Raw genomic sequence first — 24954 nt, forward strand, 5'->3', positions numbered from 1 at the left:
TTTTTTTTGTATTTTTAGTAGAGACGGGGTTTCACCATGTTGGCCAGACTGGCCTCGATCTCCTGACCTTGTGATCCACCCGCCTCAGCCTCCCAAAGTGCTGGGATTACAGGCGTGAGCCACCGCGCCCGGCTAAGCTAGTCCTTATTAAGACATGGTGAGATATTTGACACTAATTGACTTTCTATTTAATTCCAAAAAGGACTTGAGTGGGCCTCCATGATACTAGTATTTTTTTTTTTTTTAAATTATACTTTAAGTTTTAGGGTACATGTGCACATTGTGCAGGTTAGTTACATATGTATACATGTGCCATGCTGAATGCTAGATGACGAGATACTAGTATTTTTATTAGCGACAAATGTTTTTTGAACACCAGCATGTGCAGAGTCCTACTCTAAGCAAGGAGAATCAACTCTGCCTTCACATCTGATCCGTTACATTCTATGAACCCATACCTTATGCAATATAAGTGAACCCTTTATTATGCTCATATATGGTCCACTAGCTGTCATCTTAGCAATCTTTTGTCTTAAACTAAATGTAAAATTCATCTAGGGCAAGGTAGATGTACATATTCCTCCGAAACTTTATCACAGCACTGGCCAGCTGGAATTTGTTCAGTGTTTACATTGGGAATTTCTTCCCATGCAGAATATTTTATATGTAAAATCTACTTATCAATATATTCTAAAATCAAAGCCTATCTACATTCAAGTATTTATATTTTTTTTGTTGGGTGGGGATAGGGACAAAACTGCATTCACTAAGACAGGCAATGAGACAGAGTCAGGCTTTGTTAATAATTATTTGGGAAAAAGCTGTGGCTAGAATAATTTGTCGAGTTTTACTTTATATGTGTGTAAATGCATAGTTCCATTTTAAACAATCTAGATATAAGGGACTTCCATTATAACACCACACTATGGGCTGATTGTTAAAGGGCAAAATTTCGGCATAAGCCAGTTGTACTTTCTTAACTCTAAAAGGACATCATTGTAGGATTCACAGATGATCCTCAGGCATAGCATCAGTGAAGGCACAGATATATTTAGACTTTAATAAGTCCCACGGCTACCTTTAAAGTTTTATAGTTATAGAGCTTTGGTCGACCTCAGAAGCTGAGTTCCACCATGCACATGCTGGATGGTGACATAAAACATCCCTGAATAAACAAACACCATCATAGCCTCTCAATACTGAATCAGTGCTGGGGAAGGAGGCATTGTCTGTGTCAAAGAAGACACGGTGGTTCAAGTCCCGGGTTTTAGTTTCTTTCCCCCTGTTGCTGGCCCCTGTGGCCAGAGGACCGGGCCTCTCCTTTTCTGGGAGGTGCAGGATATTGCTGCTGTCCTGAGAATTCCCCTCTGCTCCCTGCTGTCCTAGAAGCTTCCTAGTGAGTCGACATCATGGAAACTTGTTCAGCCTGAATTCCTATGATAGTTCAATTTCGTATTTTTTTTGATATTTTAGGTTTTTAAGTTACATTTTTACAAACTAAGAAATATTTATGGGCTGGGCACAGTGGCTCATGCCTGTAATCCCAGCACTTTGGGAGGTCGAGGCAGGTGGATCACCTGAGGTCAGGAGTTCGAGACCAACCTGGCCAACATGGTGAAACCCCCTGTCTGTACTAAAAATACAAAATTAGCTGGGTGTGGTGGCGGGCACCTGTAATCCCAGCTACTCAGGAGGCTGAGGCAGGAGCATCACTTGAACCCAGGAGGCAGAGGTTGCAGTGAGCCGAGATCGCCCCATTGCACTCCAGCCTGGGCGACAGAGTGAGACTCCATCTCGAAAAAAAAAAAAAAAGTATTTATCACATTACTTTCTGAACTACCCGAATATACTTGACCATGTAAGAGCATTTCTATCACTGTACAGCAAAGCTTCTTTCGCAGGAGGCCACAAAAAGTCCATGAGCCCCAGGAAATTATCTGCTTACAATTTTTTATGAACGTCCGTATGTCCATTTGTTTTCTGGAGGAGAGCTCTATCTTTCACCGAATTCCTAGTCCTCAGAGGGTTGAGAACGATTGCTCTATACAATGACAGAACCTTCATTTAAGGGAACACTTAAGTTTCTCTTGTGTGGCTTCCTGCTACCATATCCCTGACTGCAGGTCTTCCAGCCTTGGTTTGAATGGTGGTTTTCTCCTTGTGTGAGCCAGCAGATGACTGCGTCCCTGCTTTGTGGGACAGCCTGTCCTCCTGTTACACTGTTTTAACTGTCAAACGATTCTCCCTTATATAGACCCCAGGAAATAGTCCATGGTGGAAGCTCTTCCAAATCGGAACAAGCTGCCCTAGTGGAAAACCTGCATTCATGTCCTCCAGTGGCACAAACCCCCTTGCCCTAAGTAGCCATCTTCTTTTTCTTTCTACTCCACCACCTCAGACATCTAAGTGCCCACACCAGGCTCAGACACAGGTGGAGACATGGTCTTGGAATAGCATGGTGCCCATTTCCTCCCATGTTGGATCCTCTGCCCCAGTTTCTCCCTGGGGATAGGGTCATGAAATAGCGGAGTGCTGAGCGCTCCCGCCTCACCTTGATGCCGCATATCTTTCTCCTGTGGTTGTACTTGCCGCATTGAGGTTGCCATGGAAATCGCGGTGAGTAAATTACTTACCGAGGGATGTGCCGTGCTGCATGACAATGCTGGAGTTGAGTGAGGCTGGGAGAGAATATGCCGAGGGGGAAAACGGCCTCTGATAGTAACTCATGGGACTCACGGCACCTCCTGAGTTTCCATTCACTGTTATCTGGCTCTGAGAAAAGTGCAAAGGCATCGAGTTAAATTAGCACATAGTTCCCTGTAAACATCATTCCATTAGGTGATAATAAAAGACTTCCAATCACACGACGGTAATCAGCTGCCAAGCTCTTATTTATTTTGAAAACTGATGTCAGAGGGCATGCTACATTCTTTGCCTTCTCTCTATTCCCTTATTTCTGAAAATCACTCTCTTGTGTATCTGAGGGCCCAGGGAGTGGTTAGGAAGAATGAAAGTGGCTGACTAGCGGGCATGCCACTCTGCCAACAGAGGTGCCAAATGGTATCAGTAGGAGTCAGTACCAAGTAAATGTGGAGGACGACTTTGCTCTGACAGTCGTAACGTCAGCAGTCAGAACACGGTCGTGCTGTTCCGCATGCAGCATTGACGTGGATGTCCTTTGACATGAGGCAAGGGATTGGTTCTCAGACTTAGTCAGGGATATCTTCTAGTGAATGAATGTTTCCAGAGCTGGTGAATAACATAAGGAACCTAGTTGTTTGGATGTATATATCATGAAGCAACCTATTCTAGAAGGATCACATACCTGGTAAAGGATCAGAGAGACATGTTCAACCACTGGCTTCTCCCTACTTCAGCCTCATTGAGCACTTCATGAATCTCTGTTTGATTTCTTAATTATTCATTGTTTTGATTGTTCCGTATCTGACTATTTTATATCCCCAATGGTATCTCAAGCTTCTTGTTGAAGATGGTCATATATATGCTTCTTTAATATTTTGTATAACATGCAGCCTAGTGCTGATGACAGAGTAGATGTTCAATAGGTATCTATTCTGATGGAACTGAATTGGCTTAGTTCACAGATATCGAGCTCAGGACTATTAAGCATGCCTGTCTACCCACGGCACAGTACTGATCATTACAGGGTGCACACAATGCATGCAAATAAGATCAAACATTAGTAAGAACGTTTAGTTAAAATTATAGCTAAATACACACAACACACATAGGCACACAGATAAAGAAGCATAATTTGTGAAACTTTTCTACTTATTTTAAAACAAAACAAACTTCTATTCCACAGGCTTGAAACATAGATATAGTAACTGTGTATTTCTATGATTTCACTTTAAAGCAAATGGGTTTTCAAATGACCTAGAATAAGTCTAATTTCATTACTGTATAACCATACCACTTATGTCTCCAAATCAATAAACATTTCATTACAAGCCTTGTGCTTATTGATTAAATAATTCTCTAAGCTGTTAGAAAAATTACACTCATATCATAACCAGCCACATCTTGAGGACCTGCTCCCTGGAGAGAGCTGGACGTTCAAATAACTGTGAGGCACAGGCCTGCCCAAATCTTCAGAGCTTTTATGTACCTCTGATGAATGATTTGAGAACACTTTCACCTCCTTGCCCAAGTTAAGTTTGGTGGATCTTTGTCAGTATCATTGTAATACTATTATAACATGTTATAATTAATGTTAAAAGCTGAAGAATCCTTCTTATTAAAAACCGTCAGGTTAACTATATTACTAAACTTACAAACTTGCTCTGAATCCTATTTTGATGGTTTCAATAATATTGACTAGGGGTTAAAAAAGTAAACACTGAGAGTAGATTTATTCTTTTATTGTGTTCAACCAATCAGGATTTTATGACTAAAATAATATCATTAGCATTTTAGAAAACACTGTATTGTTATAGTGAATTCATTATTAGGAAAAACATGTCATGAATAATCTATTTGCAATTTTAAACTGATAATTGCAACTAATTCCTCTTACAAGTAGCTCTGCTCGTGCCCACAAGACTGTATATAAGACAGTTAGTCTCCTGTAAAGTCTTAAAAACAGAAAATTGAACAGTTTAGTTGGTAGATTGATACCCTGTCACTGCCTTCTTTTTTTGGTTAAAGGTCCTGGTAAAGTTTTAAAAGCTAAGAACCACTGAAGCACAGTAGGGCATGGGAGGAACCCACACCTGCAGTGCTCCTGGTGCCCGTAGTTGGGCTGGTCCTCCGTGGCAGGGAGGGACTCGCTATGGGGTTAGGCCTGGAAAACGAGGCTCCTTCTGTAGCCAGTCTCTGAATGGAGCATTTGAATGCAAAGTGTTAGACACAGCCACTGGGGGAATACCAAATCCCATTACCAAAAAAAGCATCTTTTACTTTCAGTAAATTGTAGTGTCTTAAAAAACATATGGCTTATTATAACATTTCTCTGTGCATAAAATTTGCAGACTTATCAGCTTGATAGAACATAAAACTATGTAGCACAAATAAAATTTTGTCTTTGACAGTGCTTATTCGGAACCTCATTATAATATCAATTTAAAAAAAAAATCCGATTTTTTTGCCTGAAGCTATGTGTCTCTTAAATGGAAGCCATTACTTAGACATTATATGCAATACAGAATCTGTGCCATAAAATTTTGAAACATTTTAGCCATTCACAGATCATTTATTAGGGATTGCTTATCACATAGATATATTTAAATAATATATGTATGGAAAAGATGTATATATTGCTATAAATGAAAGACAAATTATTGATAAACAAAATAAAAAAGTGTATCCATAAATTTCTGTCCTGAAATGGCTCAGGAAGAATAATTTTTAAAAATCGTACAGCTAAATTTCTGAAAGGTAGATAAGATTATCGACATCATTCACTCCTGGACAATAGATGAGTTCAAAAGTTTTAGCTGTTAGAGAAGGAGGAGCAAGAAAAATTAGCCTCATGCAGTCAGTAATCATTTATGTGAGAAAAAGGATATAGAAAAGAGTCACACAGGACACATTAATGTGAGTCTGTGAGAAAAACTGCTAACATGTATTAATACTGGGTTAAAATTTTTTGAAAAATTTTAGACTTTATGATCACAACATATTGTGATGTATACTTAGCTAATAAGGCAAATCACTGTAGAACTTATCAGCTACAGTAACACGGGAAACCGTAAGTAACTATTTTAGAGTAACTGTAAGTAATTCTAAAATGAATGAAGAGAATGAAGTGACTTTTTCAGCCTTAAGCAAGCTTATAGGATGACTAATGATTTCCCTGACAGATGGCATAGAATTGGTTTGGGAATCAACACCTATGCAAATAAAAATGTCAGCCGAAAAATGAGATGGCACAACAAATCAGTCCTTTTAAGGAAACGGTGGAGGCAAAGAAAGGCAGAATAATTACATGAGTGGCCGCAGGGGTCGTTAAGGTGGTGCCATCTGTCATAGCAGACCTCTGACCCCAGGTGGGGGAGGGTGTCTCAGAACGGCCAGTGGTGTCAGAGTCACCAATCTGCAGCTCCTCCAGCATGGCTGTGGAGGACTCACTCTCCGAGCGGGAGGAGTGCTCGGCCAGGGAGGAGTCTGTTGTCAGAGAGCCTGTGTCGTGGCTGTGGATGAGGCTTTCAGGAGCTGGGAGCAGGTGTTTGTATAAGCAATGGGAAAGGCTCAGGGGATTATGCAGGCGTGAAGACCCCACACCATCGGGGGGCGGAAGGCTGAGTGATGCTGAGCTGGTGCCACCGCCTGGTGAGAAAGTGGCTCGGTTCAAAGGTACCACGGAAGGAGGGCACGGAGGAGAGGCTTCTGGTGTGGTTTGTCTGTGTGTCTGTGAAGCATTTACCTCCAACACACTGGCAGGTAAGTTCTGATTTCCAAGCTGAGTATGAGGAAAAAATAATAAGAGATAAATTATCCAATTAACAAAAGTACCTCTTTTTGCGATGTGGCAGAGAAGGCAAAGCATCGGTTTTATTTGCAAGCACTTTAAGGAGTTACATTCAGATGGGTTAGGTGCCAACCACACAGTGCAGAAAAAGTGTGAAAACAGGAAGAAAGTGAATCCAGTCGGTGTGTTTTGAAACAAGGCCGGTTTTCACACAGCACTGCAATGTAATTCTGGGTAGGGGCTTGAGAGTGTTGGCATAACGAAACTGTTTCCTCAGGAGTTTTAGTTTTCGTATTTGTGACAATGATAAGATATCAGACTATCGGTCAGCAGAATTGGTTTGTCCTTCACTAGAAAAATCTAATAGCATAATTGCCTCCCCCTTGCCAAAATGTCCCCAAAACATAAATCTGTTTGTCTTATTTTTTCCTGGTTTATGAATCTAAACACTGATAATACTAAACACAACTAAGCGGAAAAGATAAATGGAAAAGATGTTTTATTTCCTTTCCACTAATTAAATCTGTTCTTTGATTTCACTACAAAATACGAAAAGAATTGGACTTTAAAATATCCTAGCAATGCAAATAGAGGTACCATGTGTGAAAGTGAAAACCAGCCACTGATAATAGTTGGAATGTACCCTAGTTAGTTAGAACTATGGTTGGCACTAAATCTTAGGTAAAGGAGAAAGAAACTGAAGGAAAAATAAGAGATTTAACAGCTCCAAGGCTATATATAGCCCAAGAGGCTAAACATAGCGAAGGGATGCTCTGTAGGAGGAAGAGAGAAGATGATCATTTGAAATTTTACAACCACCTGCGGTAGCCTGGATGACGTTTGACCACACGTGACAAATAGGATGATAAGTACTCAATTCAACATAAGTGAATAAAACTCCAAAGCAACTTTTCTTACTTATTTTTTCTACCTTTCAGAATAGATACTTTTTGGAGGGGATGTTTGGGAGAGGAAATGGTTTTAAGATAGATGGCCAGAGGTATTGTGAGATATTAGTACAAAGATGGGAAATGAATGAAGGAGAACTGTTTACACCTAGAAATATTGCCTAGTAAATGTTTAAGTTATACAATTTGGTGTTCTTTGGCAGCCATAATTTTCATAATGGCTGTTTCATGCGCGTTGTTAGCATAATCAAAAGGTTGCAATAATTTTTTTTCTCAGACTTTTACTTGAATACTTTAAAAAAATCCATCATATAAAAAGGTCTCTCTGAATCATAGATCCCTTAGAAATCTGATAAATGTGACTGATCCTTCTTTTGGGGAAATGCACAAATTCATACGTACAGAAAGTTCTGCATAAACTTCAGGGGGACAGAGACACTCTAAAGCATAACCTTAATCTATCGGGTTAAGAAACCCCAACCTTGGATAAAAAGAAAGATTTTCTTGTCCTAATCTTACTTAATATGATTTTTTTTCTTGTTTAAACATAGTCATTTTAAATGTGATATATATATATATATATACATATATATAATATATATTTTACTGTTCATGGTTGTTTAGATCTCTAGAAATAACTGACAGAAATCTTAGTTACCCAGAACTTAAAATGTTTTGGTGGGGATGCATCCTTATTATTACTGAGTGTTTACAATAATTGCAATCTTATTGGAGGTGAAACTATAATATTATGAAATTATCATAATTCTAACTTAATGTATTAAAATGTTGCTATAAGTCTGAATGTAATTCAGTATAAAGCAGTTTTTGGATAGCGTCAATGAAATTTCCCCTAATAATGCAGCTTTACTAAGGATGTTTCCATGTAATACGAATCTCTTTTTAGTTTTATTTATGCTAAATGAAAACTATGAAATAATACAAATCATACAAAAGGATTTGAGTTATCTGCTCATGAGACTTTTCCCTTTCAAATTAAAAGAAAAAAATCTAATGACTTTAACCCCCATTGGACTGACTTGTCCATATCCTATGACTTGAAACATGTCAAAAGCTAAAGCGTATTCTAAAATCACCATTGTCACGGGTAATATGATCATTAGTTTGCATAGCACTGTGTCTGGGGATGGTCCTTATCCATTCAATTATTCTTCCAAATAGAATGTCCACAGAAAACAAAATTATTCCACCTTTCGAATTTCTTTCACCACCTCCTGACATGCTCCTAGTTTTGAGTCTTTTAATGCACGTGTATGTATGGGTGTGTATGTGTGCATGTGTGTGTTTGTGAGTGTAAGGCATGAAATACCTCGTGGTGAGTCACATCACACTTAAATTTCTACAGATAAAACTCAATAATTCAACAGTTATACTGGTCACCCACAAAAAAGCTTTGACAAGACCCCAATCTCCACATGAATGGAATATACCCTGTAGACCCAGGGGGAGAGAAAGACCATGTTACACGTGTTTCTCCTGAGGAAAATTAGAAGAGCAGCAGGAAAGGTATGAAAGGGGAAGAAGGCAGTATTTTCCCAATCTGGACTACCTTGATAATAGGGAAAACTGGGTTTAAACAAGCGTATTTTTTTCTTACTTCGTGAGTGGCAAGTAGATGACTGCAGGTCATCATCCTAATTGTTTTACGTCTCCTTCTTTTCAAGACCATGGAAGGCTAAGGTGTTTGAATAGGGATCAAGGGTCACCAACTTTTTGTGAGTATAAATTGTTTTTTCTTTCCCCAACCCTTGAGCTAGCAGGAAGAGGGTAATGAGAAACACCAGCTAGCAGCCAGGGGCTGCCGGTTCTTCTGCAAAGGACAGGGACGGTGCTTAAACCTTAATATGCTTCATATACCAAGAGAGAGCACCTGCTTACTCAAACTAGCACTGAGCTTCTTCGTCCAAATGACTCCAACCCAGAATGCTAAAGAGAGCCTGTGGATGAGAGTGCTCACCAATCAACACTGGAGCTCCTGAGGAATGAAGGGGCACAGAGATTCAAGGGAGGGTGAGCTTCAGCAGTGGAAAAAGTGTACTGAGCTGGATGAAGGCATTGCAAACTCAAGTGCCCATCATGGGCCAGGAAAGTATCCAGGATGTGCAAATCAAGCCCGTGTTGGATGACAGGGAATGATGGGACCGATGGCAGAATGCGGAAGTCATGTTCCCCCTCAAGGCGGGCGTCATTGACCCATATCCTTTGCCTTGAAACACGCTGAAAATTAAAGCTTACTGTCTCTAAAACCACCATAGTCATGGGTAATATGACCTTTAGTTCGCTCATAAGCTCAGTGACAACACATCTATAGTCATAAGCCCCTAAGCTGTCACTTGCTGACACAGCAGATGTGGAAGCTGGAGGTGGAAGAGGGTAGCTGTGAAGCGGGGATGTGAAGAAGGAGTGCATGGCCAGGCCTCAGGAGAGGAGGGGAAAGTGCTTGTTGGGGTGCAAAACTTAGAGAGTGACAAAAAACTCAGTAATTGAGATAAATTATGTTTCAATGCAATCCTTGAAAGAAAATCAAGATCAATGCAAAAAAGAAAAAATACCCCATACTGAACAAAAATGTTGAAAATATAAATGAAGACCAGTGCATGCCAAGCCATAGGAAAAGAGAGTCTGGGTCTGGAGTTTTTAATGCAAGAAAACTCATCAATAATATTTTCAAAATCTATATTTTTGCTTATTTCAGTTTTAGTTGAGAGAATAGACATGTTTGACAATTTGCAATTAACTGATGGCAATCTTAAATAATTTGTAATTAATTTAAGGTGAAGTAAACATGTAATAGGGCAAGCGCAGTGGCTCACACCTGTAATTCCAGCACTTTGGGAGGCTGAGGCGGGCGGATCACCTGAGGTCAGGAGTTCTAGACCAGCCTGGACAACATGGTGAAACCCCGTCTCTACTAAAAATACAAAAATTAGCCAGGTATGATGGCAGGTGCCTGTAATCCCAGCTACTCGGGAGGCTGAGGTAGGAGAATTGCTTGAATCTGGGAGGCAGAGGTTGCAGTGGGCCGAGATCACACCACTGCACTCCAGCCTGGGTGACAGAGCAAGACTCTGTCTCAAATTAAAAAAAAAAAAGGTTTATTTTGCTTTAAATAAAATATTTAAGCTTAAAATAATGTGTGAGTGTTAATAAACGTGCGTTTCAACTTTTCAAAAAAATTCTAATGACTTAAACATTCTAGGAAAAAGCTCATTCCCAATATATGAAAACAGGTATAAGAGAGCACAGAATTTCCTTCCACCTCAGGTTCCAGTTGGCTTGACATGGCCCTGAGGTCGAGGATCCTAACATCTCTCTCTTAACACCTTTAGTCATTGAGCTTCTAGGCCTCATTTCTCAAGGAACATAAGGAATATATATTAAATGTCAAGCAAAGAAATCTGACAGGCTTTTGTTCTCTTTTTTCCAATGATAGTAATTTACTTGAAAAGAAAATATCTAGGAAGGGTTTTTTTTTTTTTTTTTGGAGTCTTGCTCTCGACCTCCAAAAGTGCTGGGATTACAGGCATGAGCCACTGTGCCCGGCTGGAAGGGGTTTTAAAAAAACCAATCTTTACCTCCCATCCACACATCCTTTAGGGACAATGTGCCCCCTCTTTTCATGGCCTGTCCTGGTGGTATGAGGAGACCTGCCTGGCAGCTGTGTCTGTTGCCGGATCATCATTTTGCTGGCCACAGCTGATTAGAAAGGGGGAGTAACTGGACTATGCTGGGCCAGTGGGGCCCTGCCTCCCTCCTGGGAATTTGAATTACATGACACTGAATGCCCCTCAGGTAGCTGTCGGGTACCCAAATGCAAGGAGTCAGAGAGTATCATGGAAACCCATGGGCAACTTGAAGTAACGACAGAGCAGAAACTAAGAGAGACACAGGGAACTATGCAGTTCCTACGACTGAGAAGGATGGAGGGTAGCTGCCTGGCCATTGCCCCGTTTCCCTAAGGCCTGGATGTATTGCCTGCATTGTAATGATGTGAGATTGCCTGACAGCCTCATAATAAAAATTATTTTAACCATACACTCCCCACCCAAGACCTGGGTGACAAGTGATCTAAAATTGTCACACAGATTGGGCACACTGACAGCATGTGGCATCTGAATCAGGGGAGTAAATATTTCTACTGTACTCTGTGGTATTCAGATCGGGAATATGGTTTTGCATCTGGGAAAGTGTCATATTTTAAGAACATTACCAAAATATGGGATTTAAAAATCAGCTTGTGTGAGAGCATAGAGGTAGCAGAGGCTAGTGGCTGAGCTGTGGATCTTGAGTCAGACAGACTTGGGCAAGTTGTTTAATTTCCTTGGCCTCAGTTCCTTCATGTGTAAAATATAGGCATGGATAAAACCCATCTCTTAAAGCCTGTAACAATTAAGTAGGGCAATGTAAAGTGCTTAGCACAGTGCCTGGTGTGCTGTAATAGCTCTCAAAAAAAGGAGAATCATGTTTTACAAAATTAAAATGCTGGGAAGGAACAGGAATGCTCTGCACAAAGCCAGTAGCAGGGTAGGGAAGAGAAGGATCACGTGAACACTGTCAGATAGAGGCGGAAGAACATTCCGTCTCTTTTGCTCTGTGGATAACCATGCAGAAGTTAAGGAAGGCAGATCATGACGTGGTATTAGAAATTTTTCCAATAATTCGATCTCAGAAATGGCCAAGCACTGGATTGCTGCCTTGGAATGTAACTGAGCTCTTCATTGAGTGTATTCAGAAAAGGCTGGATGCCCATCTATTGGGAGATGTTGAAGAGGACGTTTTATTTGTAAACTCATGTTGGGCTCCCAAGTATTCTCTAATGTTCAATTATTTAAATACATGCATATGCATGCGCATGCACAGACATCAAATGGAGAAATTGCCAAAGACCTGATCAACTAACAGCATTACGAGCCCACAGAAAGGAAGCCATACTAATGGAAGACATCAATGATTGGGGCTGGTCTTGATAGCAATGTTCCAGAAAGTGCGTTCTGCAGTTCTGCACCTATTATCCCACACTGCTGACATGTCTGCATTACTCTGCCCTCCTTAGTAACTACATACTGATCCCATGGAGCAAAAGAAATGAGTTTCCTCTCCCTTCTACATGACAGTCAGGCAAGTTCCCCTGTGAGTCCCCAGCATATGTGCGGTGGCAGCTGTGAAGGTGAGGCTTTGGCAAATGATTGATTATGTTGTTTCATAACGGACAGGACAAGCTTATCTTCCTGAGGCAAGGAACATAGCACAGATGCCATAGAAACTGTTTGGGGGTGTAGCTTTTTGCTGGCTTTCCAAAGCGTCTGGCTTATACCTTCACTTACTTGACATTGAGAACAATGTGACATTTTTAGCAACAGGGTATCTGATCACACAGTAACAGAAGGATAACATGCCTCATTTCTGGTCTGTTTGTAGGAGGTCAATTAAAGCACATGCCATTTAGAAAACACTATGAAAAATTGTCAAATATGAAGAGGATTTCTAACAGTGACCTGTAGTTTTCTTCTTAAATTAATGATCAGACTTTAATAATAACAAAACTATGTAAATTAAACTTCTGAAACACTGAAATGTACTTTTCACATCTTGGTGTACTTTTATTGCTTGGGCCTGCTAATTCCTGGGAGCCTAATTCTTTATAATGGAGCACATATTTGGCTGACTCGCAGTGTATAGCTTACAGTGCTTGGCATTGGCTAAGACTTGCCAGAATGCGGAGTGAAAGTGTTTAAAATGGAAAGGTCACCATTGTGAATGGTCATTACATGGAAAATGAGACTTAAAAATGAAGCATATCACAATCATCAAGATGTAGAAACAAACCAAATGTCCATTGATGGATAAATAGATAAAGACAACGTGGTGTATACGCATACTAGGATACTATTCAGCCTTAAAAAAGATGGACGTCCTGCCACATGCTGTAACATGGAGCAATCTGGAAGACCTTATACCAAGTGAAGGCCTGTCTCAGAAGGACAAATATCTGAGCAGAGAGTAGACTGGTGGTTGCCAGGGGCTTGGGGAAGGGGGATATGAGTTGCTATTCAGTGGGCATAAAGTTTTAGTTATGCAAGATGAATAAATTCTAGAGATCTGCTGCACAGCATGGTGCCTACAGTTATCAATACTGCATTGCACACTTACAAATTTGTTAAGAAGGCAGATCTCATGTTAAATGTTCTTACCAAAATTTTAAACAGAGAATAAAAACTGCAACAGCTTCTTGCTACCTTTTTTACAAAGCCTTAGAAAAGAGGACACACTATCTTGGCACAAACTGAAAGTCTGTTGAAATAAACTTTTACCTACCAGTAGAAAAAATGAAGTATTGTTGAAAATAATATATTTCTTTTTCCCAATCAGATGCATAATTTGGAAAAATATTATTTAATGATGATGACAGCTACTGTATGTTGAAGAATTACTATGAAGCAGGCACCATGCCAAGATCCTTATATGCCTTACTCAAACCTCCCAGCAGTTCTATGAACGGTTGCTATCATTGTCCCTGTTTTATAGATGAGAAAACTGCTGCTCGGGGAGGGTGAATAACTAGATGAATGGTTTTATGTTAATAAGATCTTGAAACAGCTGACTGCCCAGCCACTTTCTTCCCAGTCTCTCTCATACCCACTCCAAGAAAGCCTCCTTCCCCACTATGGAATCAATGGTAAGTTTTCAGATTTCATTTCAAACCTGTCTCATCAACAGCATTTGTGCGGTGAACCATCCCTTTCTTTCCACACATTTTCCTCACGTGGCTTTTAGGATGCCACATTTTCCCAGATTTCCTCCGCCCTTAGAGGCCACTGCTTTCAGTCTCCTCCAGTGCTTCTTCCTCTTAATGTTGAGATTCACTCAGGCTCAACTCTTGGTCCTCCCCTTTTCTCTGTCCTTCCCCTGGTGATCTCACTCTGTCTCATGGCCACAAAACCCATCGACTAGCCAATGGCTGATATCTCCAACCAGGACCTTTCCCCTGAAGTACAGGCTCTTACATCCAAATGCTCACTTGACCACTTAATGTGGGTGTCTAAGAAATGCCTCAAATTTCCTGTTTCCCAAATGGAACCTCTGAAGTTTCCACCAACCTGCTCCACCCACAGCTGTCCAGTCTCAGCTGATGGCAATGCTATCTTCCAGTTGGAGTCAACCTTGACTTTTCTGTTCCTCACATCCCACATGCAATCTGCCAGGAAGTCCTGTTTGCTTGACTTTCAAAATACATTCTTACAGTCTGATTTCTCACCACCTCCTCTGCTGCCCCCTGCTTTGAGCCCCCATCATTTCTTACCTAAAGGACTGCAGTAGTTACCTAACTGGTTTGCCTGATCTCCTCCTTGCCCCACTATGGTACGTTTTTCACTGAGCTGCCAGAATGATTTTGTTAAAATATAAGGGAAATAATAATGGTGGTAGCCTCGACATCCTCCAGTGACCTCCGTTTTTATTGAGAGTAAATGTCAAAGTCCTTGCAATGGCTTATAAGGCCTCCTGTCATCTGGTCTTTGTTACCTCTGACTTCACTTCCTATCACTCTCACCTCACTTACTTCCTCTCCCTCCCTCAGGCTTCCTTCTGGTCCTCCCACAGCCCCAGCGTGATCAACCTCAAAGCCTGTACATAAGACATTCCCTCTGCCTAGAATATTCTTCCTCCTTCAAAGCTGTTCTCTTTTCAGTGAGGTCTATTGATATTGAGTTACCATACTTGACATGATATCTGGTCTCCACATCTCTACTTTGCATGGCATAACTCCATTTCCATAATCTTCTAATATATGTAATTTACTCCAGTTCTTATTAATGCTTGCTCCTCCTGCCACACACAGACAAATTTTAAGCAGGAATGGTTTCAAATCCAACTCTGTTACTAGAACAGACTTGACATAGGTTAGGCACCCAATAAATATTTCTTGAATAAATAGCAGTGACAGGATCTCAAATCTTAACTTTTAGATGGTGTCGATACCCTGGGGATAATATAATCAAACTAACCGTCTCTGTGCAGCCTGGATAAAACCATGCAAAACGAAAGGTATCAGCTTGTTTTCAAACATCACAAAACCATTCTGAAGAAGCAAACCAGGTTGGATGAGTCCAATGACTGATATGTGTTTCTATGACTTCTCCTACACCTGCTTCCTGGCGTGCCCATCCTGGGACACTGGCGAGTCTGCTCACTGACACTGGCACAGGCCTGTCCGTACAGTCACAGATGGATTTTGCTCCCTCTGACCTTCCTGGACTCCTGAACCCAATCAAGATGCATCTGCCTCAGCTCCCAGCATCATGGCGCCGTGTCTCGTCACTGCTGAGTAACGACTTCACAACGAGAAGTAGCACTCTTTCAGAGTGGTGGCCCTGCAGCCAGCCTGCCAGGGTGTGTATCCTGTTTCTGCCTTTTGCCAGCTGCATGACCCTGGGGGAGCAACTTACTTCTGTGCCTCAGTTTCCTTAGCCATAAAATAAGGACAGTAGTAATACCTACTCCATGAGATTGTGGAAATTATTAATAAACATAAACAAGCTGCAACAGTGCCTGCATAGAGTAAGGCCTTAATATTTGTTAGCTCCTATTAATGTTGTTATTATTATTATCATCTGATTTCATAGGTGCTTTCAGAAGATATTACCTTAATTAGAAGAAATTGCTCTACTGAACGAATTTTGCACATCTTGATTGGCTGATGGAGAAGATATTTTAGTAGAGGTATGATAATACCAGCTTGTCCTTTAATCATTTCTGTTTAAGGCTCATCTGCTTTATGAGTGGGTGGGGGGGTCTTGGTGTCAATTAGTTATCTTTTGGAGATTTTCTGTACAGTTTAAAAGTATATCTCCTCAAGAATATGTTTTGGATGATCTTTATTAACACAGATACAAAAAGGAGTATTATACAAATTATTTACTTAGGCACCAGTGTTTTCAATATTAACACTAGCGCTGTTGCTGCTACTATTATATCTTTTATTAACAGCTGTCATTGAGTGCTTGCTCTAGCCTAGTCTATGGTAATTCCCTAGGCTTACCATAACCTATAAATTAAGGGTTAATTAGTATTCTCATTTCTTTGTTCGGACTCACAGAAAAGTTTAGATGAATGTCTCATCACATAGTCAAGGATGCCTGGATTAAAATCTACAGCTTATCCTTAAAGTTTATGCTTTTAGCACTACATTGTTCTATGGAGAAGTCAAAAAGAGAAGCACATTTCTCCTGTCAACAGACTAATACATGTAAGCAGAAGGATGCTATGAGAGAATTCTACACACATGGAAAGTTTTACTTCCTGAAAGTCTGGATAATAAAAGTTGGCTAATACACTTTCTGCAATGATAAATTGATTAAGTTTTAGTGAAAACGAATATTGAGTTGCAAAGAAATAGACATTGCTTAAAATTAAGATAACTATTCCCTGCCAAAGCAAATTATAATTGACAATTATCTGAAGAGGTTTTACACATGTAAATAAAGTAAATCTAAGTGCAAAAAGATCTAATATGAAAAATATTTCTTTGAAACCTAAACATGCTTTAAGTCCTGAAGTAGTCTGCAATGTCTTAAATGATAACTGACCCCTCAATTATTTCCCATAAACATCTAGAAGAAAAAAAAAATTTAGAACATGATTTCTGGATGAAAGATCTGTATATGCATATTTACATTTAAAAATACCTAGACATTTGCTGATGAATTTAGTAGGGTTTTAAATTGGAAAATGGTTTCTTTCTCCTTTCCCTTCCTGCTTGGAAACTAAGAAAGCATTAGGTCATATAAGAAGCCCAAACCAAAGGAGTTAGGGTCTCTACGATACGCATGTATTAATACGAAGAGACTGAGAAGCTTAAGGTACCACTCTGCAGTCTGAGGACTGAGAGGCCGCTGCAACTGCAGATTTTTGTCTCTCTTGCTGAAGAGGTATCTTTGCAGTCTCTGGAGAAAGCTCAGGTAGCTGTTTGTGGCTTTCAAGATCCTGTCCTGAAAGGGGAGCTATCTGAATGGAAAGAGATGCTCTGTGTGTCTCAGGCACTGGATTAGGGGTCAGTGAGCAGGGCCTTTTGAGAAATGATGGTACTTCGACAGATTTGGAGAACTGTGGAGTACTAATGGGGCTGCTACTTCCTAGATCCTGGTTATGGGTTAGTTTCAAGGTAGAAATCCTCCGAGTTTGAGAATCTTGCCTGTAGTCCTCTTGTAGAACTGGGGTGTTGATGTTAGCGAATGGTGCAGGATCCGTGCTGGAAGCTGCTGGTAGTGGATTAGTGATTTTTTGTGTATATGACATGGTTGTGTTAGATTCTTCAGAATATACAATTGTCTGTCTCGAATCTTCATTGGAATACATAGTTCCCTGAAGAGGTTTTTTGTTAGCAAAGTACTCTGTACTGGAGGGAATTTGTGTGTTAGTTACTAACTGGTCTAAAATGACACCCTTTGTGTGACTGGTTATCAAAGAGCTATGAAAGCTCTCTTTTCTTTCTGGTGGAGGGGGTGCCTGAATTGACAATGGGATCCAGAGAAAGAAATAAAGTTGAAAGAAAAACAGAGAAAGTCCAAGTTAGTCATGAAAGAAACCAGTGTCAACCTTGCCTTTACAGAAGTAAAGCAATGCCACACCTTCTGATTATGCTATCCATTTTGTTAGCTAGATTGAGTGATCATTTTCATTCCATTTAGAATGCACTTATGTTTATTATCAATGTTTGCCCTTGGGGAAAAAAGTGTTGCCAGAGAATACATTATAACATTTGCTCCATCTACATTCAGGGAAATTATGTTAAAAGTGAACATATGTTCTCTTGGCATATTTTATTAGACTTTGACATATATATATAGTTTATTTAATAGCATTGCTTTATAACAATTTTCATGCTTGTGGCACAATTTTACTAATATCTCCAACACAGAGCCCTTTTAGTTAATATAATAGTTGCATACTCATAGTTATTGAATACATAATGTATTGCTGACCTCATCAGTTTAAATCCAAAGCATCAGCTGTCAGCTTTTAAAGAATTAGAATATATCCTAGAGATTATGTTAAAAACCGATATACTTTGATAAGCTTAATCAGAAACAAAACCAAACCAAACCCTTGTTTGTTAAAATTTGTTCTCCATGTTGTAAATACAAACCTGGCAAGCAAACTAAATACAAAAGCAAAAACATATTAAAAATAAAACGTATTGAAATACGCACATTAGGAAAGAGGCTGTAAGCAGTGGTCTAATAATCATGCCTTAAAATAATGCAGTAGCCAGGAGTGTGCAGGGTTACCTGAGTTGGTGATCTTTTATCTTGTAGGTTTGGTCGAACGTTTCTAAAACCTTTTGCTGCAAGAGAGGAATATGTAGCATCTCCGTTCAGTGTCTCCTGATTGCCATCATTGTAAGATCTCCAAGCTTTCATTAAGGGAAAACAATTGGATACAAAAATGTCTACGTTCACTTCAACATTTTTTATAAAATTTATTTTTATTTCCAAAATCATTTTTATTTCCAAAATTGTAGTGTTCTTACTAGAGGTTTAATTTAATATGCATAACAGTACATGAAATTTAAATTTAACATGAAGTCAGCGATGTGGCTATGAATATGTTTTCTAAAAGTCACAAATAATACAATAATTATTCAGAATATTTTTTCTGTACCTGAGTCTGGTGACTGAGAATCACGCCCTGAAAGAAAAAAAAATGTTGAAATTAAGACTAAGGTGAAATAAATGAACAACCCAGTAAAAATAACATGGCAAAGAACTATATGCATTCTTTTTGCAAACATTATTTCAGTTTTAAAATCTGGGTATGTCAAACATGCCAAAGGGAGGCTTGTACATTTATTTTTACTTCAATTAGAATGTCATTCATTAAATATCTATAATATATAAATATCTATATAGTAAACACTCATTTTTCCCCTCAATAATGTTGCAACATGCAATTTTAATCTTATTATGGCAGAGATGAATATATGAATTTCTAAATATCAAATTAAAGGATCAAAAGAGAGCTGGTTTATAAACAGCACTAACTCAAACTGCCAGATCCTTAGCTTCCAATGCCCGGCTGTTGATAAGCATATTTAACTCCTGTGTTACAGAACTGTATTCTGTAGTTCGCATTTTTTTTAACCTTAAGAAACTGTAGACCTGTCTACCATATCATGTGACATTTTCAAATTATTCTCGAGACTGAGTTTTTTTCCTATTGCAATATAAAAGTCATTTTATACTCAAATATGAAAAAATGGTTACAATATGTTCCACTGTTTTTCAGCTAGTAAGCTGTGGAAAATAAATTTCAGGACTAATAAATTGCTTTTGGTAAGGCAGTTGGCAAGTTATCAGTGATATATTTGTTATCAATTTTATTGAAGTTATATATTCCAAAATCTTCTATATGCACATTTGAGGTAATCAGTTTGCACGTTTAACTCATGTGTATTTTAAGGCACCAGCTTGTGTTGCCTGGTTTATTAAAGCACATGGTCAACTTTACTTAGATTCATTAAGCTTTAACTTTGGAGATGATCCTAGGGGTTGGTTCATTAGCCCAACCTGCTGTCCAGTCCTGGATTCCTTCTACGTGTTCCCCAGGACCATTATTAGATTCCCATTTCAATTCATAAAACAGGAATTTTACATGCTGGAAAAGTCTTTGTTTTTCTTTTAGTGCTTCAGCATAGTTATTTTCAAGTTTAAACACATGAATTTAGAATGATAAAAATGGGCTGAGAAATGCGAGCATCTGATTTTTAGATAAAATATTTGATATGGGTTCTTTCCAAATCAAAGGAAGAAACCCAAATGTGAGTCAGCACAGAGTACATTAGAATGATTCCAGCTCAGGTGAGCTAGAGAAGACTAATGAATTCCCATTCTTTATGATCATTGATAACTTGGTGTGGATTTTATCTCCAATGAATTTAAAATTGGAGTAATAAAATGGGTACCATAGAGAAAAATTACTTTGAAGAATTATGCATGAAATGTTTATTGGACCCTACTTCTAGAATTTGTACAATTTTTTGATTTTGATTTTATTTTTTAAAGATGGGGTCTTGCTATTTTGTCCAGGCTGTCCTTGAAATAGTGGGCTCAAGAGATCCTACAGCCTCAGTCTGTTGGTTAGCTGGGACTACAGGTATGTGCCACTGGGCCTGGCCCTTCTTCTAGGATTTGATGGAAGCAGAAATGATTGAAATTCTTAATCAGCTATATGATGAAGATAAAGAAAAATACAGTTTGGCAAAAAATACAGAGCAATCATCAGAATTCTGCTTTAGGGCACTCAGGAGAGAGATTTAATAACCATGAGGCTGCCATCCACTGTGGACAATGAACAAATTTTGGGATTTGGGAAAAAGCAATAAAATAGCCCAATGCTACTTTATGAAAAGAGAAGCAGCATTAATAACAATGATTATATTCTGATTTTTTTCTTGAGGATAGGGAGTTTCTTTTATGCTCGGTTTGGTAAAACTGAGATAAAAAAGAAGGCTGTGTGTTAGCGCTGGGGACGAGGTAATGGGAGCCAGAGGCTTGGAGGTGCAAGGGTGCAGGTGCGGTGAGAAAGAAGAGGGTGTACTGGGCGGGTCTGAAGGACGCTAGAAATAAACTCCCTCTAACTGATAGTCTGTAGGGGGCAGGCTCTGTTTCTTCACGCTGGTCACCGTGTTGAAGATGAGGAGCCCCAGGAAACGGTAAGTGTGAGAATCAGAGGACAGTCACTCCAGGCTCAACTGTGGGTTTCTTCCTGGGACACTGGGCCCAGGGATTTCCAAATGAATCTGTCCCTGTGCCACTGGAAACATTAGACAGTAAGAGGGGTGGGCTGTTCTGAAGGGTCTTGCATCACACAGTGGACACGAGTGTGCAGAATTGAGAGAAAGGAGAAAATGGCCATTGAGTCGAACTTCAGGATGAACCAGTATTTTAATAAAGCTTATGCTGATGATTAAAGTCTGCCTTGAAGTGGGTGGTCTTTCAAGGAGACTAAAGTACATTCATTTCTCTTTCTTTAAAATTAATCCAATTACAGATACTTGGAACACCCAGTCCTGATTTGCTGTTTTATTATAGTCTTCTATGTGGACACTTTTTAGCATAGCCCTGCTTTTATTTTATCCCTGCAGGAAAGACTAGGAGAGGGAGGACACCTGTTCTTTGGAGCAGGTAATAGAAAGTATCATGGATCCACGTCAAGTAAAGAGAATATAGGTTAGAAAAAAAAAAAAAAAGTCGCCCAGGTAAATGGCTTGGCAGATGTGTGGGGAAAATGGATTTCCCCAGATCTGCAGCATTATTGGTGCACGTTCACTTGTGAAAAAAACACAAAGCTAGGACTAGGCGCCTGAGTCCTTAATTTCTAGTGTTCTTTAGTAGACAGTCACTGCTTCACTGAAAATCCACGAATGACTAAATGGTGTAAGTTTTCCCCTTTCCTGGCTGTTTTGCATGCGAATATTTTAACAAATAGGGTCTTGATGCAAATATTTTAACAAATAGAGTCTTGAAGAATGAAGAGCTCCACGTGCTCTTACCAGCCCTTTTCCTTGTGTCGAGGCACAGACTGGTGAGTCTCTGTCTGAGATTTTGTGCAAGACATTCCCGGTTCCATGTCAGGGGTGGAACTGGATGCCCTCCATGGCCCTTTCCACTGTTATCATTCTAACATGACAGCTTTCGTGTAGCTGTGTTTGTGATACGTGTCACATCGTAATCTCTACTCTCGGGTTTTATTTAAATCCCTTTTAACTGATATGCTCTATTGACACTATCACTATATTTTTCTTGAAAATTATTATTTTGATGCCTATAACTCATTTCTTTAGAAGACTCAAGTGCTTTTTAAGAATTGTTTTAAAATGTTGATTAAATTCAGGTCAACTAATTGAGTGCCTACTGTGTTTCTATGTACAATTACAACCCTTTTCATTTATTTTCTTCATTTACTCTAATTTATTCTGACAAATCCTTGTGAGTCTGGGAAATGATTAAGCTTTCAGAGAGGTAAGAAAATGACAAACAATTTTTCATTTGAAAGAGAGGAAATGAGATCTAGACAGACTAATTTTCTTAAGGGCATGAAACATGCAGGTGGTATCGACAAGACCCTGTCTCTTGGCGGAGTGGTCCCCATACTGTGGCATTCCTTTAGGCTGCCAAGGGGTTTTGGTGAAATAAAATGTTTTCAATTGTTTCTCAATAGTCATTGTCTCGGTTTTGGCATAGGTTTAAAATATCCGTGTGTGTTCTGATGGATTGTCCAGTGGGAATTTACTTCTTATAAAAGGAAAAGAGAAAGACAGACTGACTCAGGGGACAAATAGGTGGTGACTCAGATTGACTCTCTGATCAGAGATGGGAGTGAAAATGGCTTGGGACCTTTTCTGGAGGTTTTACATAAAGGCTGTTGTATTTTAACAATATCGAAGGCAATAAATATTTATCAATTCCCTTTTGATTCACATAAAGACACTGTATCATGTAAGTTCTTATGAAAGCTACATAGAATGCAGTTGTGCATATTAATGCTAACCTCTTTATTCCAAAATGTAATGGAAGCTTCTTTCAAAAAGGGGGCCAGGTGTGGTGGCTCAGGCCTGTAATCCCAGCACTTTGGGAGGCTGAGGCGGGCGGATCACTTGAGGTCAGGAGTTTGAGACCAGCCTGGCCAACATGGTGAAACCAGGTCTCTACTAAAAAAAATACAAAAATTAGCCAGGCATGGTGGCAGGCACCTGTAATCTCAGCTACTCAGGAGCCTAAGGCAGGAGAATGCTTGAACCTGGGAGGCAGAGGTTGCAGTGAGCCAAGATCGTGCCACAGCACTGCAGCCTGGGCCACAGAGCAAGACACACCCGTCTCAAAAAAAAAAAAAGAAAAAGAAAAAGAAAAAGGGATCTTACTTTACGTCTAATTGACACAAAAGAGGGCTGTTTTTAAACAATTATGTCCAAAATTCAGTGGACTTCATTCTCTAGAAATCTTATGCCTAGTGATAGAAAACTTAAAATAGCCCAAAGCTACATTGTTATTACTGAAGATTATTTCATATTCCTAAAGTGTGAAATGTTTTTTTTTTCTTTTTTGCTGTTGTTATTCCGAAGCATTAAATCTTTTCTATGAAGTCGAGTTAGATGAAATTGCATGTAGTTCAGTTTCAACTCTCCACATGGGCACTGTGGAAGCAGTGCGGCGTTCCCTGGCACGTGCGTCAAGGTTCACGTCTGAGTAGGTTGGGCTGAGATCCTATTTGGTTGAAATGTCAATGACATTCAGGGTATTGGCATTCCAATTACACGATGACCCTGAACTCTTACGTTTATTGTCTTACTTGCCTTCATTCCTGTTTCTCATGGTATCCAATGTAAACACATCTGCAGTTTTTCTAACACCTTTTTATGTTCATACATGCATGAGCCACTACATACAAATAGAGATTTGTATAGAGATTTTTTTTAACCAAAATGAGGTCATACTATAAACCTTGCAATGCATCTTGCATTTTCTTTTAACTTAATATATAACTGAACTCACTAGCCTGGCATTTAAACCTGGACGTTGAAATCGATTTGTGGATTAGAGGTGATGAACGGAAGTGGGATTCTGCATATGGAAGTTCATTTTTTTTTCTCAAGAAAAACTCAGTAGTTTAGAATTAAGTGGCTGTAAAGCGAAGAACACCCTGAGTATTTAATCAACTTCTAGATGTATGTGTGTAGAAGACTGTGATATGCATAATGAGAATTAAAATTATTTAAAGACGCCCCATCCCTTTCTCACTTCTGCTGTAAGACCCATTAATCTTATAAATAAAAAACAAGCAGTCCCCAAACTGCAACTAACCAACCAGCCAACCAACCAACCAACCAACCAACCAACCCATCACCAACAGGTGTGGGTCTATTTCAGGGTCTGGAGGCACTGGGCTTGCTGGCCTCCCTTTGACCTTCTAACAGCTGCATCCCCTCCCAGTGCAGACTGTGCCTTAGGTACTGTGCCTAATTTCGGTACTGTGGCTTAGGTAGTCACAACAGAGATTTATTAAAAAGAGACCACCTGAGTGGATGCTGAAATCTCGCACCCCCAGTGACTTCCTATCTGTGGGTACATGTGAATCTTAATTGGTCAAGATTTTGATATGTTTAAATATATATAGTAGAAGGGTATTTGCTGATTGGATTAAAGGAAAGCAAAGGTCTCTTTCAAAACTAATGTTCTATCATTCTGTTCACAACCTTTGACAAAGAATCCAGTTAATGAAGATTCAGTTTCCTATAAATCCCTTTTTTCATCCTGTACCCCTGTACTCCTACCCCAAAAGTTTTTAGGTTAAAAAAAAAACCCAAAAACCTCTGAGTTATCTTAATGAAATATTATGTTACTTAAGTTCATGAGATAACAAAAACGTGAATAGTTATTAACACTCGCAGTTACTCAACCTATTTTTGGCAAGTGACTGTTGTTTTTAATTACACATTTAAAATGTTTCCTACAAGATCTCATTTTCCTTTGCTTTTTACGTTTAGAACAAAAACAGTCAGAAGAGCTAGAAGCCATTCAAGTGCGACATTGTGTGGGTTAG

At 39.4% G+C, this 24954-nt stretch overlaps 1 protein-coding gene across 46 annotated transcripts in view; it reads right to left on the reverse strand.

Moving 5' to 3' along the window:
• SORBS2 (sorbin and SH3 domain containing 2) overlaps positions 1 to 24954 on the reverse strand; it is a 370848-nt gene that overhangs the window by 74048 nt on the left and 271846 nt on the right. For 18 of the 46 annotated variants that reach the window (XM_063810053.1, XM_063810049.1, XM_063810048.1 and 15 more), the window contains 3 exons: positions 19018 to 19044; positions 18645 to 18769; positions 2634 to 2772 (listed from right to left, as the gene is read on the reverse strand). In XM_063810053.1, the coding sequence (XP_063666123.1) occupies positions 2634 to 2727 (94 nt within the window). In that variant the 5' untranslated portion in view covers positions 2728 to 2772; positions 18645 to 18769; positions 19018 to 19044. Of the gene's footprint in view, positions 1 to 2633; positions 2773 to 5947; positions 6422 to 17220; positions 17863 to 18644; positions 18770 to 19017; positions 19045 to 24954 lie in introns of all 46 variants that reach the window. The other 28 variants (XR_010156778.1, XM_016952610.4, XM_016952609.3 and 25 more) reach the window with 5 other exon arrangements.

The sequence above is a fragment of the Pan troglodytes genome, chromosome 3 (assembly GCF_028858775.2).
Source record: "Pan troglodytes isolate AG18354 chromosome 3, NHGRI_mPanTro3-v2.0_pri, whole genome shotgun sequence".
NCBI lineage: Eukaryota > Metazoa > Chordata > Mammalia > Primates > Hominidae > Pan > Pan troglodytes.